The sequence below is a fragment of the Pygocentrus nattereri genome, chromosome 17, assembly GCF_015220715.1.
Source record: "Pygocentrus nattereri isolate fPygNat1 chromosome 17, fPygNat1.pri, whole genome shotgun sequence".
NCBI lineage: Eukaryota > Metazoa > Chordata > Actinopteri > Characiformes > Serrasalmidae > Pygocentrus > Pygocentrus nattereri.
The window spans coordinates 18,038,131-18,055,899 of NC_051227.1; the positions used below are offsets into that span (position 1 = coordinate 18,038,131).

Below are 17,769 nucleotides of genomic sequence, written 5' to 3' on the forward strand. Positions count from 1 at the left end.
TTGTAGAAGTAGCCGTTTTAAATATGTTTGTCTGTGTTCATGGACAACAGTGGCATCTTTTTTTTTCTACCTATGTTTTAGGAGATATGCTATAGGAGATCCATTTTTGGTTCCACAAAACACTTTTCAGTGTATGGTCCTTTAAGACAATGTTGCATTAAAAGCATTTTTTTATTATTTACAGAACGTCCTAATTAAATTCACCACCTTCTACCCAAATTAAATGGTTTTTTTTTTTTTTTTTTTACATTTAGGAACCTTTGTTCTTAATAGTGCAGTTCTTCATCTCTTTTTGTATCATGTGTTCGCCTTCTGTACTACTAAATGTCTTTGTTGTTCTGATTCTTCTCTCTATTTGTGCTCTGTGTGTAGCATGTCCTGGTCAGTATACCTGCACTACAGGGATGTGTATTGCTAAGGAGCTGCAGTGCGATGGCTGGAACGACTGTGGAGACATGAGTGATGAGAGAAAATGCCGTAAGTATGAAGTTTGGCCAGTGATGCAATGCTGAATTTATTAATGAAAGAAATGTACAGAATATATTGTTTAATTTTCTGTTGAATTCATGGAATAGCTGCCTCATATCTTGAGGTCTATGTGTGGTTATGGATGGATGGATGGATGGATGGACAGACAAGGTACTGTGCAAAAGTCAAGAACCACTGTTCCTTTATTTAATGTACAGTCAGAATGGTCATTAAGTACAAGTCATACATTTTCAGCATCAGGAAAAAAGCAGAAACATCTCCCAAGGTCAGTCTTAGAAGTTGGATTTATTTTCTGCTGTTCATGATGCAAGTAATCCCAAACACATTCAATTATATTCAGGCCAGCTCTGGGATGGCCAGTCCATTGTCCCTATCTCTCAAAGATAAAAGCCTTAAGTGCACTTTATTTGATGGGGATGGATTATGATGGTCTACCAAGTCTAGCAAAGTTAGGAGTCACATTTTCTTTATATCATTTAAAAGAAAAATAGTTTTTTTCACCTTGTTTCATTTACCTTTCCCCTTCCTTATGCAGTTGGATAATCTTATATACCTAGTCTCAGAAATATGTCCTGAAAAATGAATAACTCTAGCTTAATGGGTATATGTAAATAAAGGTTAATGAAGCATGTTTTTGCACTGTGTATGTGTGTGTATGTGTGTGTATAATAGAAAAAAAGTAAATATCTTAAAATATTAACAGTATAAATAAATTGTATATGAAATGTAAATAAGATGTTATTATAACATGTCTGTTATGTTTCTCTCTAGAATGTGAGGATGATCACTTTTCATGTGCTAATGGTCTATGCAAGCCCAAGTACTTTGTATGCGATCAGGTGAACGACTGTGGAGACAACAGTGATGAACAGCAGTGCAGTGAGTATTTCAGTGTTACAGCGTCTCCATCTGCTGTACTCAGCTTCATTGCTCTACTGCGCTCAGCTCTACAGCTCTAGTGCTCTACTGTGCTCAGCACTACTGCATTCAGCTCTACTTCTCTACTGCGCTCAATATTAGAGCTCTACTACACTCTGCTCTACTACACTCGGCTCTACTGCTCTACTGTGCTCAGCTCTGCTGCGCTCAGCTCTACAGCTCTCAGCTCTACAGCTCTAGTGCTCTATTGTGCTCGGCACTACTGCATTCAGCTCTACTTCTCTGCTGCGCTCAAGATTAGAGCTCTGCTGCGCTCAAGATTAGAGCTCTACTGCACTCGGCTCTACTGCACTCGGCTCTACTTCTCTACTGTACTCAGGATTACCGCTCTACTGCTTTGCTATACTGTGCTCAGCACTGCTGCTCTACTATGCCCAGCTTTACTGCACTCAGGAATACAGCTCTGCTGTTGTACTGCACTGCTGCTCTACTGCGCTCAGCTCTACTGCTCTACTGCCCTCAACTCTACTGTGCTCAGCTCTGTCGCTCAACTACACTCAGCTCTACTGTGCTCAGCTCTGCTGTGCTCAACTCTACTGTGCTGAACTCTACAGCTACTACTCTGAACTCTACTGCTCTACTGCAGTCAACTCTACAGTTCTGCTGCACTGAACTCTATTCCTCTACTCTTAACTCTGCTGCTCTAATGCAGCCAACTCTACAGCTTTCCTGCACTCTACTGCTCTCAGCTCTACCACTCTACTGCTCAACTTTCTCTCTCTCTTTCATTTGTACCTTTTGTACCTTTTGTGTAATGTTGTGCGCTCTCTCTGTCTCTCTCTGTCTCTGTCTGTCTCTCTCTCTTTCTCTCTTTCTTTCTCTTTCTCTCTCTCTCTCTCTCTCTCTCTCTCTCTCTCTCTCTCTCTCTCTCTCTCTCTCTCTCTCTCTCTCTCTCTCTCTCTGCAGCCTGTAATAAGAATCAGTTGAGGTGTGGTGATGGGACATGTTTGCCTCAGACTGTAAGCTGTGATGGAAAGAGGGACTGCGCAGATGGGAGTGATGAGGCATCCTGTACAGTGTGTGAGTGAACACTTGTCACTTTCAGCAGAAAGACATTGTTTCATGTTATTGGCTTCAGAATGTGAAAACAGTCCAGATGTGGACAGGCTTAAGACCAGTACCTCAGTGCTTTATCAAAAGCTCTCTTAGTGCTGCTTGAAAAGAAAAAAAACACTGTGTGGGAGAATGATCAATCAGCCGAAACGACTGAAATGTGCAGCGAATTCATTCAGGTGCGTTCACAGTGTGTTAAGTTTTCATCAACAAACCCCCTTACAAAGCATTCAGGGATAGAGAGAGTGAGCACAGACAAAGAGAAAGAGACAGAGTAAACAGACACACGGAGACAGAATAGAGAGCTCATTTCACTAACAGGAAAGTTGCATTTAAAGCTTAAAATGTAATTTTGTACTATAGGCTGTGAGGCTAATGTATACGTCAGTGATGTGCAGGGTTGTGTCAGTGCAGTTGGACAATTTTAAATTCTAAAAACTCGTCGTCCGCGTCTCTGAATGTGTAACATTAGCCCATGTCTTGAATCAGTTCTGATATGTTGTCTAGCTTCAGAACATTCTGTAGCAGTGCAAGACTGATCTTATTGGTCATGTTTGTGAAACTGATAAGACCATGCTGTGTCCTTCAACACATGAAATGCCTTCAATCACGAAACATGGACAGGGGCCTAAAATATTTTTACATTGTGATTACATCAGTTATTGAAACAAACACACAGATGCATTACAGTAAACCTTCGGCTACTTCACATTAAGACTTATTTCTTATTATTTTAACAAGAAGAGATATAAACAATATCTTATAGGCTATTATAGGCTATAAACAAGAGATGTATGAAATGTATATAGAGGAGAAAAAAAAACAGTTGGAAAACAGTTGAAGCATACTAACAGCCAAACAATATAAAAACTACCAAACTATACCAATAACAGCCAAACAATATAAAAACTACCAAACTATACCAATAACAACCAAACAATATAAAACTACCAAACTATACCAATAACAGCCAAACAATATAAAAACTACCAAACTATACCAATAACAACCAAACAATATAAAACTACCAAACTATACCAATAACAGCCAGACAATATAAAAACTACCAAACTATACCAATAATAACCAAACAGTATAAAAACTACCAAACTATACCAATAACAACCAAACAATATAAAAACTACCAAACTATACCAATAACAACCAAACAGTGTAAATACTACCAAACTATACTAATAACAACCAAACAGTATAAAAACTACCAAACTATACTAATAACAACCATCCATCCATCCATCCATTTTCTAAGCCGCTTCTCCGTCAGGGTCGCGGGGGGATGCTGGAGCCTATCCCAGCAGTCTTCGGGCGGAAGGCAGGATACACCCTGGACAGGTCGCCAGTCCATCGCAGGGCAGACAGACAGACACAGACAGTCACTCACACACTCACACCTAGGGGCAGTTTAGCATGTCCAATTGGCCTGACTGCATGTCTTTGGACTGTGGGAGGAAACCGGAGAACCCGGAGGAAACCCACGCAGACACAGGGAGAACATGCAAACTCCACACAGAGAGGACCCTGATCACCCGTCCGGGGAATCGAACCCAGGCCCTCCTCGCTGTGAGGCGACAGTGCTACCCACCACGCCACCGTGCCGCCCTAATAACAACCAAACAGTATAAAAACTACCAAACTATACCAATAACAACCAAACAATATAAAACTACCAAACTATACCAATAACAACCGAACAGTATAAAAACTACCAAACTATACCAGTAACAACCGAACAGTATAAAAACTACCAAACTATAGCAATAACAACCAAACATTATAAAAACTACCATACTATACCAATAACAACCAAACAATATAAAAACCACCAAACTATACCAATAACAGCCAAACAGTATAAAAACTACCAAACTATACCAATAACAACCAAACAGTATAAAAACTACCAAACTATACCAATAACAACCAAACAGTATAAAAACCACCAAACTATACCAGTAACAACCAAACAATATAAAACTACCAAACTATACCAATAACAACCAAACAATATAAAAACTACCAAACTATACCAATAACAACCAAACAGTATAAAAACTACCAAACTATACCAATAACAACCAAACAGTATAAAAACTACCAAACTATACCAATAACAACCAAACAGTATAAAACCACCAAACTATACCAATAACAACCAAACAGTATAAAAACTACCAAACTATACCAATAACAACCAAACAATATAAAAACTACCAAACTATACCAATAACAACCAAACAGTATAAAACCACCAAACTATACCAAGCACAATGAAACCATATAAAAAAATGCCAAACTATATCAAGAAAAAAATACCAAAAATTAACAGACCATAACACAAACAACCAAATCATGTACAGTTGAAACCAGAAGTTTACATACACTATATAAAAAGACACATGCATTTTTTTTTTCCTCACTGTCTGACATGGAATCAGAATAAACGTTTCCTGTTTTAGGTCAATTAGGATTACCAAAATTATTTCTATTTGCTAAATGCCAGAATAATGAGAGAGGGAATTTTTTTAAGGCAATTTTTATTGCTTTCTTCAAAGTCAAAAGTTTAAATACACTAAGATTGCTATGCCTTTAAACAATTTGGGACAGCCCATGTGATGTCATGTCTTTGGAAGCTTCTGATAGGTTTATTGGCAACATCCGAGTTAATTAGAGACACACCTGTTTATGTATTTTAAGGCACACCTGAAACACACTGCTTCTTTGTGTAACATCATGGGAAAGTCGAAAGAAATCAGCCAAGATATCAGGAAGAGAATTGTGGACTTGCACAAGTCTGCTTTATCCTTTGGTGCAATTTCCAGATGCCTGAAGATGCCTCGTTCATGTGTACAAACAATTATACACAAGTACGAACAAGATGGGAATGTCCAGCCATCATACTGCTCAGGAAGGAGACAGGTTCTGTGTCCCAGAGATGGATGTGCTTTGGTCCAAAATGTGCATATCAACCCAACAAAAGCAAAAGACCTTGTGAAGATGCTGGCTGAAGCTGGTAAGAGTGTGTCATTATCCACAGTGAAACGAGTACTGTATCGACATGGGCTGAAAGGCCACTCTTCCCGGAAGAAACCATTACTCCAAAAGAAACATAAAAAGTCAAGATTGTTTGCAAATGCACACAGGGACAAAGACCTTAATTTTTGGAGACGTCCTGTGGTCTGACGAATGAACTGTTTGGCCATAATGACCATTGTTATGTTTGGAGGGAAAAGGGGGAAGCTTGCAAGCATGAGAACACCATCGCAACTGTGAAACACGGGGGAGGCAGCATCATGTAGTGGGGTTGTTTTGCTGCAGGAGGGACTGGTGCGCTTCACAAAATAATGGCATCATGAGAAAAGAACATTTATGTGGAAATACTGAAGCAACATCTCAAGACATCAGCCAGGAAGTTAAAGCTTGGGTACAAATGGGTCTCCCAAATGGACAATGACCTGAAGCATACTGCCAAACTGGTTACAAAGTGGCTTAAGGATAACAAAGTCAATGTTTTGGAGTGGCCATCACAAAGTCCTGATCTCAATCCTATTGAAAATTTATGGCCAAAGCTGAAATTCATGTGCGAGCAAGGCGGCCTACACCAGTTCTGTCAGGAGGAATGGGCCAAAATTCCTGCCAACTATTGTGAGAAGCTTGTGGAAGGATATCCAAAACGTTTGACCCAAGTCATACAGTTTAAGGGCAGTGGTACCAAATACTAATGAAATGTATTTAAACTTTTGACTTTGGAGAAAGTAATAAAAATAACCTTAAAAAATTGCCTCTCTCATTCTGGCATTTAGCAAATAGAATAATAAATAATAATAATAATAATAATAATAATAATAATAATAATAATTTTGGTAATCCTAATTGACCTAAAACAGGAAAAGTTTATTCTGATTTCATGTCAGACAGTGAGGAAAAAAATGCATATGTGTCTTTTTATATAGTGTATGTAAACTTCTGGTTTCAACTGTATGAAGAACAACCAAACCATGTCAGAAACAACCAAACAATACCAAGAGCAACCAAGCCAGACGAAGAGCAACCAACGTTACCAAGAAGCAGCCAAACAATACCAACAACAAACAAACCACATATCAAGAACAACCAAATCATACCAAGAACAAAATTTCAAAAAACTACCACATTATACCAAGAACAACCAAACCATATACAATCTTCCAAACTAAACCAAAAACTGCCAAACCACGTCAAGAACAGCCAAACAATACCAAGAACTTCCAAACTATAACAAAAACTACCAAACCATAGCAATAACAAAATGATCTTCTGACAAAGAACAAATTTTCTATTGAGAAAAGCTGTTATTTGACAGTGTAAGCAGGCATGGCAGGTGTTGTGCTGCTACCACATAACCTGCCATGTTGAAATGGGTTACTGGGTATGGGAGGCAAATCCTGCCAAAAAGGAAATGCCCCGCCCAGTGCTAATTAACACATATTTGCGTTTTATGTTAGATGTTTGGAAAAAGAGATGGCAAAAAGAGGTTTGCATATACTGGGGGGTGGTGGCACAGATATCGGTTAGTAGTCTGTAGTTAGGGCTCCTCTAATGTGTGCACAAGAAAAAAAGGAAAAAAATTAACCTAAAGCCGTAGGCTGACTTTTTCAGTTGATGATTAGGAGCTAAAATATTTAGTAGCATGTAGAGGAGCACGTTTGAAAATGTTTTATTATTCAAAAATAGCCAAGAGTTATTTTAGTGGATGATGTGTCAACATGTTAGTTTGTCAGAGAAAACAATACTGAGCAGAAATCAGAGATTTAGTTAATTCACAGTCAGAATGGCTGTTAAGTGCAAGTTCTTCATTTTTAAGGTGATTTTTCTGAGGAAATCAAACATGAGATAATCCTGAACATGAAAAACAAATACAGAGAAATTGGTACTCCTGAAAATCAGGCAAGACACTAAAACTGTCCCCATCCGGTAAACGGTCCCACAAACAAAGTCCCGATGTGAAGGAGCTTTAAATGTCTAGGAGCAAAATTAGACAGTTCAGGACGGCTGCTGCTGTTTTTAGCTATTCAACAGTCTCTGTCCAGGTTTGTAGATGGCAATATATCATAGTGTCCGAAACCACATAAGCAGATCTGTTAGAGATTAACTGAACAGCTCGACACGGTTTGAGGGGTATGTACTTTACTGCATGCTGGTGGGGTGTAAGATTCTACTCGTTAGCTACATTAGCCTCATAACTAAGGAATATATATATATATATATATATATATATATATATATATATATGTGTGTGTGTGTGTGTGTGTGTGTGTGTGTGTGTGTGTATGTATGTATGTATATATATATATATATATATATATATATATATATATATATATATATATATATATATATATACATACATACATACACACACACACACACACACACACACACACACACACACATATATATATGTGTATGTATGTGTGTGTGTGTGTGTGTGTATATGTGTGTGTATGTATGTGTGTGTGTATATATTATAAAATACACACACACACACACATATATACACACACACATACATACACACACACACTCACCAGCCACTTTATTAGGTACACCTTGCTAGTAAAGGGTTGGAGGAAAAAAAAGGTACTAAATTGTCACTGGACCCCTCTTGTCACTGAGGTGGTACACTCAAGGTTACATCTCAGTACCTTTAGTCAGGGAACATATCTGTACTATATTCCACTGGAATGATATTGTCTTAGCTGTATTTACTTCACACACCCCGTCTCATATAAATACATACTTTTCACCTGGAAAAACTTATTTAAGGTTCACAACTGGACTTTAAAACCACTGCTGTACCTTTGATGGAACATATACATTGTTTGTACCTTGACAATGTGTGACCGTGTGTACGGAAGCTAAGCTGCAAAAAAAGCCCATTTTGAATACGTTTTTGTGATGTCAGTATGTACAGTATGTACAGTACTGTGTGAAAGTATTTTCAAAATCTATTTGTGTAGTATGTGTTTATCTGTTGAGAAAAGTGTTATTTGAATAAACAAAATTGATAGAAAATTAATAATATTTTACACTCATACTCACCGGCCATTTTATTAGGTACACCTTGCTAGTAAAAGTTTGGCCCCCCTTTTGTCTTCAGAACTGCCTTAATTCTTCATGGCATACTTTCAACAAGGTGTCGGAAACATTCCTCAGAGATTTTGGTGGTTATTTGAGTTACTGTTGTCTTTCTATCATCTGGAACCAGTCTGCCCATTCTCCTCTGACCTCTCACATCAACAAGACATTTGTCCACACAACTGCCGCTTACTGGATATTTTCTCTTTTTTGGACCGTTCTCTGTAAACCCTTGAGATGGTTGTGCATGAAAATCCCAGCAGATCAGCAGTTTCTGAAATACTTTTCTGAAAGACCAGCCCGTCTGGCACCAACAACCACGCCACGTTCAAAGTCACTTAAATCACCTTTCTTCTCCATTCTGATGCTCGGTCTGCACTTCAGCAAGTTGTCTTTACCACCTCTACATGCTTAAATGCATTGAGTTGCGGCCATGTGATTGGCTGATTAGCTATTTGTGTTAACAAGCAACTGAACGTGTGTGTGTGTGTGTGTGTGTGTGTGTGTGTGTGTGTGTGTGTGTGTGTGTGTGTGTAATATAAAATCTCTTTTTCCTCCCTTTGTCTTGCTTGTCTGTCTTTGTTTACTCTTCTTTCTATTTTCTTGTTCGTTTTCTTTCTTTCACTCTTTCTCTGTGATATATTTCCTCTTCATTTTTTTATTTTCACACTTTATTTCGCTCTTCCTTCCTCTCTTTTGCCATTTTTTTGCTCTTTTTCTTTCCTTTACTTCTCTTTTTCTTCACCCCACTTGTTTGTTTGTTGTTGTGTCTGTATAATTTAGAGGTGATAAGTGACCTCCTCTGTTGATCAATAAGTCTGATCGATAAGGCGGCTCTTGCATGGCCGTGAGCGAGCAAGCAGCATCCTACCAAGCCCACACTCCTTTCTCCTCACTGACAATCTCTCTTTCTCTCACTCTCTCTCTCCCTCCCTGCCTCCCTCTCTCTCTCTCTCAGCTGCAGGAATCTGCACAGCCTACACCTTCTCCTGTAAGAGTGGAGACTGTATGAACAAACTCAACGCTGAGTGTGATAAAGTCAGTGACTGTACCGATGGCTCTGACGAGGAAGGCTGTGGTGAGTTAACGTTCATTAATACGAGTCATATTTGGTGAATGAGTGTCACTTCACTGTCTCAGCATCAACACTATCTCTTCAATGGTGTTTTAGATTGTGGGGAGAGACCCTATAAACACAACCGTATCGTTGGCGGGCAGAACGCTGATGTTGGAGAATGGCCTTGGCAGGTCAGTCTCCACTACATGAACAATGGACATACGTGTGGGGCCTCCATCATCTCCAACAAATGGCTGCTGTCCGCCGCCCACTGTTTCGCCAGTGCAGAAGCTTCGTGAGTAACCCGCTGGCTGTGCATTCCAAATATACGTAGTAAAAGCACCATATATTTTATATGGGCCTCATTGGGATTATTATTATTTTTTTGTGTATGTATGTGCAGAAGTATGATCTCTGTAGATGTAATGTAATTTGAATGGGCTGCCAAAACTTTTGCATATGATTAGGCTCTTCATAGTTTTTCAAACAGCGATATATTTGTCAAAGTATAGCAACAGCATTGAAATGCAGGGCACACTTACTTAGCCAGCTCACAGTACTTACACATAAAATCACAAAAACCAATTGGCACAGTTCATCTACGGAAGTCCAGAGAGGCCTTGAGGTAGTGATCATTTTCTGGATTGTTATCTTGAGAAAACGAGTTAACTACTTTGTGATTTCAGGATAAAGTTGTTATTTTGAGATAACTAGTTAACTGTCTTGTAATTTTATTAAGTACTTAAGGTTTTTTACTGTTTGTTACTTGTTGCCATATATATATATATATATCTCAGAGTATCTCACATAGGACGGTGAGGAGTTATTCAATTATAAATAGAAAACTAAAGAATATTCACACTATAGACATTTTTTTTATTATAAATATTATAAATGGAGTACTGATTATATTGCGCACAGGAAAAGGTGATACATTCTGTAGGGGTATGAGTTCTAATGGGGGTTCTGCTGGGAGCAGTGCTGGTTTTACAGACTAACAGCAGCAGTTAGGAAGGACCTGCGAAAGCACTCCTTCACACACTTGTGTGAAACAGCTGGTCACTGAAGGAGCTGCCCAGTGCTGCCAGTGTCTCATACATGGGGTCGGAGCTGTTATGTTTATTAAGCTGTCTTAACATAACAATGTTGTTATCTAGAGATAAGTTAACTGTCTTGTTCTCATGAGATAACAAGTTAACTATATTGTGAAAGTTATTATCTTGATATCACAAGATGTTATGTTAAAATAACAATGCATAAAATTATAGCAACAGCTAATGTCCTCTGTGGACTTCCATAGTGCCCATTTAATCTGCCCATTTCACACTAATTGTTATTGTGTAGTAACGAAAACCTGTCCAGTCTGTATTCACTCCATCTACAGCAGTTTAGCTCCACCCTCTTATTTTGATGTTATAAGACAGGGGTGTCCAATCTTGGTCCTGGAAGTCTACCACCCTGATAAATTCAGTGGCAAGTTTAGATGCCCCTGAAAGCCTTTATTACCTGGATCATGTGTGTTAGAATATCTTTGGAGCTAAACTCCAGAGCTCCAGAACCAGGATTGAGCGCCCTTGTTATAAGGAGTATTTTAACCCGTAATGCTTGACTGAGGCACAGTACATAGCAGCCAATTAGAACGGAGATCATTTACATATCATTCTTAAAGCTGCCGTAATGAAAAGCGTGTTTAATATCTGAAGAGGGGCTGGAAAATGATTGTGTAAAACTAAATTATGACACACAGTCATTATAAGTGGCCCACTGGGGAAAAATAAAAAAGCCCTTTAATTGTGCAGCTCCAGTCTTGTAGTTCTGCGCTTTGTCCAGCAGGTGGAGCACTGGCCACACTCTAAAGTAGTATTTGCTTCTCTTGTTCCTCCTGCGCCTCTCCAGTGCACATTTCAGTGTTTTTCTCAGCTCCCTGTACACCTGACTCGACTCATCAGCTAATTACCCAGACTGCGGTAATGAGGGTGTTACAGCAGGGAGAATGTGCACAGTGCTAAAGTGTGACAGTCGTTCTCTTTGTTCCTGTACGGCTGCACATCAGGTCCTGAAGAATAACACCAAGCTTAAACCTCCTAAATATGTTCTGGGCGGCATTTAACAGAAAGGAAACATTTACAGTCTAATTTTAAGACAAAGTACACTCAAACACAAAAGTTTTAATGTTTTTTTGATTTTCTAACATAAAAAATGTTGCTCTATCCTTTACAGAGAGCAGGCTTAAATTGGCACTATGTGAGACATTCTGGTTAAAACTGACAGATGTCAGGGGAAAAAAACACACTAAAATATGGTGCGATTGTCAATTTTCTGCAAATTTTTGTTCTGTTTGCTTGAGGTGAACATTTTGGAGAAACAAAATATAAATGAGCTAAGTTCAGTAAATAAACAGTGTGCATTAAAATGTATGTGCTCTGAAGGGGCATGTGAACACATTTTTCCAAAGAAAATCAACAATGTAATTTGACTGGGGTGCCTATGACTGCAGGTGATCCATATAATGTAACTTGCTTGTAATTTACTCATTACTACTGACCATGAATGATTTGCTGGAAGGATTCTAACCTAATTTCTGGAAGAAAAGAATATACAAAGCAGCATATACCTCGTTATACACTAATATACACTTTATATTGTATTAGAATTTAAATTATTATATATATTCTAACAGGCCGAAGTTGGAGCTATATGGTTAGAATCATATGTCAATTAAAGGAATATTCCATATGCCCCATATGCATTGGACTGTTGATTACCATGGAACAATAGAATAATTTAGATTTGGAAAACAACAGAAAACTTGAAACTTCCTTTATAACAGAAGCCAGTTGTTCAGTCATGTATTTGTACATTAAGCTCTAGTTTATTGTCTACCTGCTTGAGAGACAGCTGGACAAGTTCTTATCACCACAGCTAGTAATGTGATTGTCTTATTGGTGATTGTATCCAACTCTAACGCATCTGATTTGACTAATTATCTTCCTTGTCTGCTAATTATCTTAACTTATTGGCTGATATGAAAGGATGTACCGCACTGTTCTACATAATCACATGAACGTCTGCATGTATAGTTTCAAATGAAGATAGTATTTTTTTTTCTCAAGCATAATGAAATGGGGGGGAAAACTCTCGTTCTGTGGAGGCTCACATAAATGCTAACAGCGTTAACATTAGCTTCCTAACTAGCTTATGTCTACTTATAGAGCTTGCAAATGGATGTCACATCGCACTGCAATATGGGACGATTCTGCCATATTGGCAGGGTTTGTTCTTTGTTTACGTGCTGCAAATCATCACTGTGAGAGCTTAAGATGCTTGGTGTTCTATAGCATTTCGTCAGGATTGTCATGCTTAACATTGATTCAAATGGAAAGGGAGTGTATTTTAACCAGCTATGGAAGGATACCACACAACTATGTCATGATAAGAACAGCCTTATTCATGGTCTGTATCCACACAAACTCCAAAGGAGTGGAGTAAATGATCTCAATGTGTTGAGGTTACCTCTTTCATTCACAGACTTTTTATAGCTGATGTCTGACTTGTCTGGCTGGAAGGAGAGCCTTAAAGACTATAGAAGAGCTCTCCTCTCTCATAGAAAACAATAAGAATAATCATAGACTACTATTTAGCACAATTTTGAAATAACAGAGAACAAAATTTACTGAATCCCAGATGCCATTAGCCTATAGCAGCAATGATTTTATGAATTTCTTTAGTGAAAAAATCTAAAAGATTAGGCAGAAAATTCAGAACACACAGTTAAACTCTACAAACCTGCTGCCTTATAATGTCAGTCTAGATCCTGAGAATATTATAATCACTGCAGAGAGGATGGAATTGTTTACATTACTTCATGAAAATGAACTAGTTAAAATTGATTCTTCCACAAAATCATCTACCTGTATTTTAGATCCGATTCCTACAGGTTTACTCAAGGAGATTTTACCAGAAAGAGCCAAGCCTATTCTGTCAATGATAAACTCCTCTCTTAGTCTTGGATATATCCCAAAAACTTTTCAACTTGCAGTAATTAGACTGCTGATTAAGAAAGCTAACCAAGTAACCTCTTAATTGCATAGGAATAATCTATTTGAGTTTGTCTGGTTTTAGGCCACATCACATTACAGAAACTGCACTAGTAAAAATTGTAAGCAATCTTTTATTATTCTCTGACAAAGGAAATGTATCTCTGCTAGTTCTTCTTGATCTTAGTGCAGCATTTGACACAATAGACCACGCTATCTTACTAGATAGACTGGAAAACCTTGCAAGGATAAGAGGAATTGCTCTTTCCCGGTTCAGGTCCTACCTCACTGATCGCTCTCAATTCGTTAATGTGAAGGGTGAATCATCTGTCCTTGCAAAAGTAAAGTATGGTGTTCCACAAGGCTCTGTTTTAGGACCTATATTATTCACAATATATATGTTACCTTTGGACACCATTATCAGTAAACACAGCATAAATTTCTACTGCTATGCCGATGACACTCGGTTATCCATCCATCATTGACCGCTAGTCCAGACAGGGTCACGGTAGCAGTTGGGAGAGCAGAGAATCCCAGATGACCCTGTCCCCCGCAACTTCCTCCAGCTCATTCCCGGGGACCCCAAGCCACTCCCAGGCCAACTTGGAGACATAATCCCTCCAGCGGGTCCTAGGACGACCCCAGGGTCTTGTCCCGGTAGGCCGTGCCTGGGACACACCCACCGGGAGGCGTCCGGGGGCATCCGGATCAGATGCCCGAACCACCTCAGCTGGCTCCTCTCAATGCGGAGGAGTAGCGGCTCTGAGCTCCTTCTGGATGACCGAGCTCCTCACTCCATCGCATAGCGTGTAGCTGTACCCGATGAAGAAAGCTCATTTCCGCTGCTTGTATTCGCAATCTCGTTCTTTCGGTCATTACCCACAGCTCGTGACCATAGGTGAGGGTTGGGATGTAGATCGACCGGTAAACAGAGAGCTTCGCCTTTTGGCTCAACTCCCTCTTCACCACTACAGTCCGATACAGTGTCCGCATTACTGCTGCCGCCTGTCTACGGCCGATCTCACGATCCCTCTTCCCGTCACTCGTGAACAAGACCCCAAGATACTTAAACTCCTCCACCTGGGGCAGGTCCTTTCCCCTTGCCTGGAGTGGGCATGCCATCCATTTCCGGGCCAAGACCATGGACTTGGAGGTGCTGATCCGCATACCAACCGCTTCACACTCAGCTGCAAACCGCTCCAGCGAGAGCTGGAGGCATCCATGTGATTCCGCCAAAAGAACATCATTTGCAAATAGCAGAGACGCCACCCTCCGGCCTCCACACATAATGCCCTCCTGACCCCGGCTACGCCCTGACACTCTGTCCATGAATATCACGAACAAGAGTGGAGACAGAGCACAACCCTGGCGGAGTCCAACGCTAACACTGAAAGAGTCTAACTTAATGCTGAGTATACGGACACAGCTCTCACTCCGGGAGTACAGAGATTGGATAGCCCGGAGTAGTAGTAGTAGTAGTAGTAGTAGTGGTGGACAAATCTCATCCACCCCTGGTGCCTTGCCACTGAGGAGCTTACCAACTACCTCAGTGACCTCCACCAGGAAAATGGAACTTGACACCCCAGAAGCCTCTGGCCCTGACTCCCGTGAGGGAGGCACGTCTCCCGGATTAAGAAGTTCCTCAAAGTGCTCCTTCCACCGACCGACAATATCCTCAATCGAAGTCAGAGTTTCTCCACCCTTGCCGAATACAGCTTGGGCGCAGCCACCCCGACCCCTCTTGAGTCGCCGGACAGTTGTCCTGAACCTCTTTGAGGCCGAACGAAAATCTTTTTCCAAGGCCTCACCAAACTCCTCCCATGCCCTGGATTTTGCTTCTGCCACCGTTGCAGCTGCCACCTTTTTCATTTTTATATATATATATATATATATATATATATATATATATATATATATATATATATATAGAGGATGATGAGATCAATCTTGGCAAGATTGAGGACTGTGTAAAAGACATAAAAGACTGGATGTCGAGTAACCTTTTCTTACTTCTTCTTCTTCTTTCGGTTGCTCCCTTTAGGGATCGCCACAGCGGATCATCTGCCTCCATCTTGCCCTATCCACTGCCTCCTCTACTTTTACACCAACCATCTCCATGTCCACCTTCACTACATCCATAAACCTTCTCTGAGGTCTACCTCTTCTCCTTCTGCCCGGCAGCTCCATCTCCAACATTCTTTGACCAATATATCCACTATTCCTCCTCAACACATGTCCAAACCATCTCAATCTGGCCTCTCTGGCTTTATCTCCGAACTGCTCTACCTTCACTGTCCCTCTGATCTGCTCATTTCTAATCTTGTCCATCCTTGTCACTCACAACGAAAATCTCAGTATCTTCATCTCCGCCACCTCCAGCTCAGCCTCCTGTCTTTTAGACAGAACCACAGTCTCCAAACCATACATCATAGCAGGACGCACTACTGTCTTGTAAACCTTCCCTTTCACTCTTGCTGCTATCCTTCTGTCACACATCAGCCCTGACACCCGTCCGACCAGACAAAACACCCAACACATTTTTGCCAGTTTCTCTCACCACCTTAGGTGTAGTTTCCCAGTCCTCAGGTAGCTCCTCACTGCCCCCAAGGGCCTGTTGCAATTTTTCCCTGAACTGCCTGCAACTATCCTCCTCCTTCAGCTTCCACCATCTAATATTTGGCTCTGTCTTCACTCTCTTCCTCTTCTTTGTTTCTAATCTCATTCTACAGACAACCACCCTATGCTGCCTTGCTACACTTTCCCCTGGTACCACTTTACAATCTCCAGTCTCCTTTAGGTGGCATCTACTGCTAAGGATATAATCCACCTGTGTGCACCTCCCTCCACTCTTGTATGTCACCCTGTGTTCTTCCCTCTTCTGAAAATACGTGTTCACAACAGCCATTTCCATTCTCTTTGCAAAATCTACAACCATCTGACCTTCCGCATTTCTGTCTTTCACACCATTCATACCCAGCACCTCTTCATCCCCTCTGTTCCCTTCACCAACATGTCCACTGAAGTCTGCACCAATCACTAATCTCTCCTCTCTAGGAACACCATCTACCACTTCATCCATCTTACTCCAAAATTCCTCTTTCTCCTCTAACTGACAACAAACCTGTAGTGCATATGAACTGACCACATTGAAAATTACACCATCAACCTCCAACTTCAGGCTCATAATCCTGTCTGACACTCTCTTTACATCCAGAACACTTTTCACAAGCTGTTCCTTTAGGATTACTCCATTTCTCTTCCTCTCTACACCATGATAGAACAGTTTGAATCCACCTCCAGTGTTCCTGGCCTTGCTTCATTTCCATCTGGTCTCCTGGACACACAGAATATCTACCTTCCTTCTCTCCATCATGTCTGCAAGCTCTCTGCCTTTACCAGTCATTGTCCCTATGTTCAGAGTCCTTACTCTAACCTCCACACTCCTGCCTTTCCTTCTCTCTCGCTGCCTTCTAACCCACCTTCCTCCTCTCCTCTTTGATGGTCTTCAACCTACAGTAGTCCAATTTCCACCGGCACCCTGCTGGTCAACAGCGTGTGATCCGCATGATAGTTTTGGCACAAGTTTTACGTCGGATGCCCTTTCAGACGCAACCCTCACCATTTATCCGGGCTTGGGACCAGCACCAGAAGTACACAAAGTACACCACTAATGGCTGATTTTAACCTTTTCTTACTTAACTCAGATAAAACAGAGGTCCTGCTTCTTGGTCCAAAAGCAGCTAGAAACAAACTGTCTAACTTGTCTCTTAAACTTAACAATTTCTCAGTTGCATCAAGTTCATCTGTTAAAAATCTTGGTGTCATGATAGACCCTGATCTGTCCTTCAATGCACATATAACTAATATCACTAGAACAGCCTTCCTGCATCTCCACAATATTGTTAAATTAAGAAATGCATTATCTCTACAGGATGCAGAAAAACTAGTTCATGCTTTTATTACTTCAAGGCTAGATTACTGTAATGCCCTGCTGTCCCAGCAAAAGCCTCAATAAGTTTCAGCTAGTTCAGTACGCTGTAGCCAGAGTCCTCACAAGAA

The 17,769-nt window shown here is 40.4% G+C and overlaps 1 protein-coding gene across 1 annotated transcript in view; it reads left to right on the top strand.

The window, feature by feature from the left end:
- Positions 1 to 17,769, top strand: part of zmp:0000001114 (suppressor of tumorigenicity 14 protein homolog) — an 88,313-nt gene that overhangs the window by 62,465 nt on the left and 8,079 nt on the right. Inside the window, exons 12-16 of the mRNA XM_017719338.2 lie at positions 373 to 477; positions 1,261 to 1,368; positions 2,335 to 2,448; positions 9,575 to 9,694; positions 9,788 to 9,968. Of these exons, the coding sequence (XP_017574827.1) occupies positions 373 to 477; positions 1,261 to 1,368; positions 2,335 to 2,448; positions 9,575 to 9,694; positions 9,788 to 9,968 (628 nt within the window). The remainder of the gene's footprint in view (positions 1 to 372; positions 478 to 1,260; positions 1,369 to 2,334; positions 2,449 to 9,574; positions 9,695 to 9,787; positions 9,969 to 17,769) is intronic.